Below are 5,411 nucleotides of genomic sequence, written 5' to 3' on the forward strand. Positions count from 1 at the left end.
CGCTCCGTGTATCTGCTCAGCCGAGGCTGCCCGGTGATCTGAAGAAACTCCCCTCCGAGTGGCTCCGGTCTTGAAGTGTGTACGGTGCAGCATCACGGGTGAGGCAGAAGACAGACCTTTCCCACCCATTTTGGCCCATCTTACAAAGGTTGTTGCTGCTGTCCACAGACCAGTGAGGTAATGAGATGGGCGAAGGTGACCAAGTCAACTTCTCCTGCTTCCTTACAGTTCAGAACCCTAATCCGTGTCCTCCAGGACCTGAGGCTTCATGACTGTGCTGAGTTTGCTGTGTCCATGTTGAGAGGATCGACTAGGCCATTCTTCTGTCAGCAAACGCTTATGAGTTCTTCTGTGAGTTAAGTCAAAACCCGTATTTCTAAAGTTATGAAATCTTCTGTTCCCCAAAATCAATGGCTTGATTTCTGTAGTATTACTGCGTTCACTGTCCTGGGAACCGAATCAAGCCTTGTGTTTCTGACAATATATTCTTCAACAGCAGCTAGAAAGTTGGTTCAAACCAACTTTTAATATACAGTAGTTCTTTTCATTTACATTTCAAAATATTTAACAGAGCTGAACTTTCTCACCATGGCTTCAGTTTAGTGGAAGCATATACCAAAGTACAAAAGCTTCAAGAGAAATGCTGTGGGCATGTCTGGGCCTCTAGTTACCAGAAAGGACACCTAAGAAGACAGAGAGAAAAGGAGTATTTTAATAATTTGGGCTTCCTCAAAGCTTTACATGGATACATTGAAAATGGAAAGAGCAAGGTCTGACAACCCCTGGGACGTTCCCTGAGATCTTTCACAACTAATTGTGCAGGACACGCTCATAATTTCCAGTCCAGGGCTGACGCCTGCTGTGGTCCCAGAAGGACGCCTCCCCGCCACCCTCTCTCTCAAGTTTCTACCTTCAAGCATGCCTCGGGCGATTAATCAAAGCAGACCCCAGAGTGGTCCTTGAGGTTACAATCCTGGATGATAAATTTGTCTTTTCATCTCCTTCTCTTTGTCTCTGCTTTGGTTTCTTCTCCTACCCTTCCCGTATCTCTGAATCGACAGCAAAAATCCCAAAAGAACCCCCCCACCCCAAATAAGGGGGCCTCACCTATTCTTCTAAACCAATATAAAATGTAATTTTAATTTATTTTGGTGTTTGCCTTCCAAATACACATCCGCATTTCTCCATTTTCTCCTTTTTGGAACAATGAGCACAAACAGCGAATACAAACTTTTTTTAAGAGAGATTTGAAACACGATTTCCCTTTATGGATACTGCCCCCCCCCCCGCCCAAATCTTTTACTGTGACTCTGGGTTTGGGGCACAGGGTGGGGTCCTGATTGCTTATCTGAACAGAGGTGCTTTGACAGGCCACTCACCAGCCGATGTAGCACTGGCAGAGGTTTTCATGGGATGTTGCTTGTTTGATGAGCAGCTCAACTTGTGTTGGGACATCCAATGTTTCATCGTGAGAGAAGTCCCGACCTAGGACATGGGAAACAAAAGCATCCAGTCTGCACCCGGTTATCCCTCCTTGCCCCCTGTTTGGCTTAATTGTCCCTGCAGCCCCAATCACTTCCTCCTCATACACGAATATAAAGGCTATACAATAGTTGGATTTTAAATTCTCCTGCGCGTGACTTGGATAAACACCAGTCTCCTCTTAATACATACTCGGTTCTGGAGGGTAAAGTCCTACGGTCGGCTGAGTTCAGGAGTGGTGAAGATCTGGCCGATGGGCTTATGAAGACTCCTTCTTCTAGTCCACAATCATCCCTGAGTTGGGCAAGTGGCCGAGGAACCCGGTTCTTTTCAATCCTTCTAGCCTCCCCTTCGAGTCTTTCCTCCCGCAGGGCCGCCTGCTTTCATCACACATTTCTCACACATACGCTCCCACCTCACTCAGGCACTGAGCGCTGCCTGGCCGGCCTGTGCTGCTTCTCTGGCAGCGCGCCTTCCCATCTCCGCAAGGGCCACTCCAAGTCCTCTGCTCTCCCTAAACGTCCCAGCCTCTCCTCTGGATCCTAGCCCTCATCAGCGCCCTCATCTCCCCCTCTACGATTTAATGGACTCGCTAAATGCACAGTGTGTCGGGCAGTGTTCAAGGTGCTGGCTTCCTCTCCTTCCTTCCTGTTACCCCACAGAGCTGTCCCTCCTCCCATTTAAGGCCGAGATCACCTGCACTTTGCTCCACCGCCTGCTGCTTTCTTAGGAGCCTTACATCGACTCTCCTGCCTCTCACTTATATCTGCAAACTCTCCCCCTCACGTTCTCACTTTTTTTGTAAACACGTTCCTCTCCTACTGAAGGAAAAAAAAGCCTCTCCAACTGCTCCTTCTCCAGCTTCATCCTCTCTCCTCCCTGCACAGCCAAACTTCTCAAGAGTTTTCTAACTTGTCTCCATTCCCTCGCTTCTCTCTCTCACTTCACATTCTCTTCAATTGCTTTAGTCTGGCTGTCAGGCTCATCACAGCTCTCAGAAGGTCACCAGAGACTTGGAGCCACACTTGATCCCGCCCCACCCCTCATGCCCCATCATCAATCCTCTGGCTTTTACCTTCTAAGTGGCTCTTGAATCCACCTCCGCTGCTGCCCTTGTCTAATCAACTGTCCAGCCTGCATGACTGTGGCAACTGCTTCCTCCCCTTAGCCCCCGCTCCACCCGCAGCCAGAGCAGGCAGGATGTCACAGTGCAAACCTGCCCAGGCCCCCCAACCCCTTAAAACCTTTCAGTGGTTTCCCACTGCCCATAAGACATAGGATAAAAATATACGGTCGTGTATGATCTGGCCCTGGCCTACCCAGAGTCAAAGCATTTTGCATTGTTCTCCTCTCACCTTTCTCTGGGGCAGTTAAGACTGGCTGGCCTTCGGATCTTTTTTCTTGCTATACTCCCTACTTTACCTGGAACAATCTGCCCTCATCAACTCCTCTTTCAGATTTTAAGCTCACGGGTAGTTTGCTGAGGAAAGCTTTCCCTGAGCTCCTGAACTTAAATTCCCTGTTACTGGCATCGTAGTCCCAGTCTCTCTCTTCCACTCACAACAGTATTCCTCTTTAGATTCTAAGCCCCACGAAGGCAGGGAAGCTGCCTGTTTTCACCAACACTGTTTCTTCAGCATCTAGCACTTGTGGGTGCTCAATAAACCAGTGTGCCTTGACGACGAAGCTTACGTCCAGGCCCTATGCTCAGTGCTGGGCCTCCCACATCTCAGTTCATCCTCACCGCCTTCTGAGGGGTCTTTTGCCTCCCCGCCCCCCACCCCCCAAGTCACACCATCTGGTTAATGTGACATGTCTCCTGTGCAAAAGTATGTGTTTCTCCCCTTCCATGTTCTCCACTCCGTAACAGCTACCTGAGCATAGATGGGCAACGAATCAAGTGGTCAGATTTGCTCTAATATCAAGCCATGATAATAAAAAAAGTTTTGCCTGAATTTGGCTGACTCTGGACCCAACAGAACTTTACTGTTAAACTTCACTGTTAAAACAAGGTTAACAACATTACTTAAAGTTTATTGGTCATTAGAGAATCAGAGAGGGTCCTTAACTGATGGCCTCAGTGACACTCCAGTTAGCAGCACAGGGTCAAAGTTTAGGCACCAACACCACTGGAAACTGGGCCAACCACCCACTAAAGGAGATTTTATGTCCCTCTCAAGTAAACACATACACACACTCACCAGTGAGCTTATCTCGAACTCTGTTAATAATCTGAATAGCTTTCTTATTTAGGGCCTCTGGTTTCACCAAACCGTCTCCAACTGGAATACACAAAAGTAGAAATAACAGTAAGATTGGATCATCACAACAGGTTCAATGGATGCCCCTGTTTTCTCAAATATTCACTTTGTAAATGTTGAGTAATTCTTCTTCTTTGTCTAGCTTTGTCCTCAGAATATAATGAGAAATTCACAGGATCTTTTCTGCTCAAAGGCAGTTTTGTTGCTTCCTCTTACTGACCCTCATCATGGTGCACACAGCTGCTATTTTCTTAATGAGCTAGTCACTGGTGTAATTCCTCAGAGGTTGGACTTACTGAAAGAATGAATAGATTCTGGCACTGTGGTCCCTGTTTTCTTATGGGCTGGTTCCCCAAGTTCCACACCATCCAAAATTTCTAGGAGGAAAAAAATCAGCAGAAAATTCAAACACCAAGAAGCCACTGTTTCAAGGTATTAGCTCTAATTCTTCACGTACTATATTCCCTTTAACACCTGCCCCACCTATCTCAGAGGGGAAAGGAGAGAGGAAGTGTTATGTTACTCTTTATGTATTCAAAAGTTTTCAGTGAGTTCCTGGGTGGTCTAGTGCTTAGGATTCGGTGCCTTCACTGCTGTGGCCCGGGTTCAATCCCTGGTCAGGGACCTGAGATCCCACAAGCTGCATGGTGCAGCCAAAAAAAAAGTTTTAAAATCTGCAAAGCATGAATCTGCAAACATACAGCATTAATAAAATGTTCTGACATACAGAATAGGATCACGAGTCAAAGATCTGGTAACAAAATTTGGTTGGACAAAAACTGGTAATAACATAAAGAAAACTAGCTTTCAAGGGGTCACACACATGACTGAAATGTTATTCCTTGGAGGAATGTATACATCAATTCTGGGGAGAAAAAGTCCACAAGCTTTAGGGTCACCCTCCAATGACTGTGGCCTTCAGGAGAGCAGTCTAGAATCAGAACTATGAAATTATTTACACATTGTCCTTGGACATCACAGGCCTTCAAACTGAAGCTAGTAATAATAATACCTTTATTAATGAGTCCCTGGAACTAACTTACTTACTTACTTACTTACTTACTTATTTATTTACTTATGGCTGTGCTGGGTCTTCGTTGCTGCATGCGGGCTTTCTATAGTTGCGGCGAGCGGGGGCTACTCTTTGTTGTGGTGTGAGGGCTTCTCACTGCAGTGGCTTCTCTTGTTGAGAAGCACGGGCTCTAGACATGCGGGCTTTGGTAGTTGGGGCACACGGGCTCAGCAGTTGTGGCTCACAGGCTCTAGAGCACAGGCTCAGTAGTTGTGGCGCACGGGCTTAGTTGCTCGGCGGCATGGGGGATCTTCCTGGACCAGGGCTTGAATCCGTGTCCCCTGCACTGGCAGGCAGATTCTTAACCACTGCGCCACCAGGGAAGTCCCTGGAACCTAACTTTTAAGCCACATAAAAACAACCAGGTCCACCAGCACCTGGTGCCACCAGAACAGGCTGTCCTGATTCCCCTCTGTGATAATGTATTAAGGACGTGGACCCTGAGAGTTAAACCAGTAAGTATCACGTAATTTGGGTGAGGCCAGTCATCTGTATGAGGCCCCCCAGACACCATGGGTGATTCAGGTATTTATGGTATCCAGTGTAGAGTCCAAGCTCTTCATAGATGATACCAATCCAGGATCTCAATTTCCTGC

General features: G+C 47.1%; 1 protein-coding gene across 1 annotated transcript in view; it reads right to left on the reverse strand.

Moving 5' to 3' along the window:
* Window positions 1–1,375: 1,375 nt before the first annotated feature.
* MTOR (mechanistic target of rapamycin kinase) overlaps window positions 1,376–5,411 on the reverse strand; it is a 118,092-nt gene continuing 114,056 nt past the window's right edge. The window contains exons 56-58 of the mRNA XM_007463185.1: window positions 4,040–4,120; window positions 3,684–3,764; window positions 1,376–1,485 (exon numbers count right to left, since the gene is read on the reverse strand). Coding sequence (XP_007463247.1) covers window positions 1,376–1,485; window positions 3,684–3,764; window positions 4,040–4,120 — 272 coding nt within the window. The remainder of the gene's footprint in view (window positions 1,486–3,683; window positions 3,765–4,039; window positions 4,121–5,411) is intronic.

Source organism: Lipotes vexillifer, unplaced genomic scaffold (assembly GCF_000442215.2).
Source record: "Lipotes vexillifer unplaced genomic scaffold, Lipotes_vexillifer_v1.1 scaffold109, whole genome shotgun sequence".
Classification (NCBI taxonomy): Eukaryota; Metazoa; Chordata; class Mammalia; order Artiodactyla; family Lipotidae; genus Lipotes; species Lipotes vexillifer.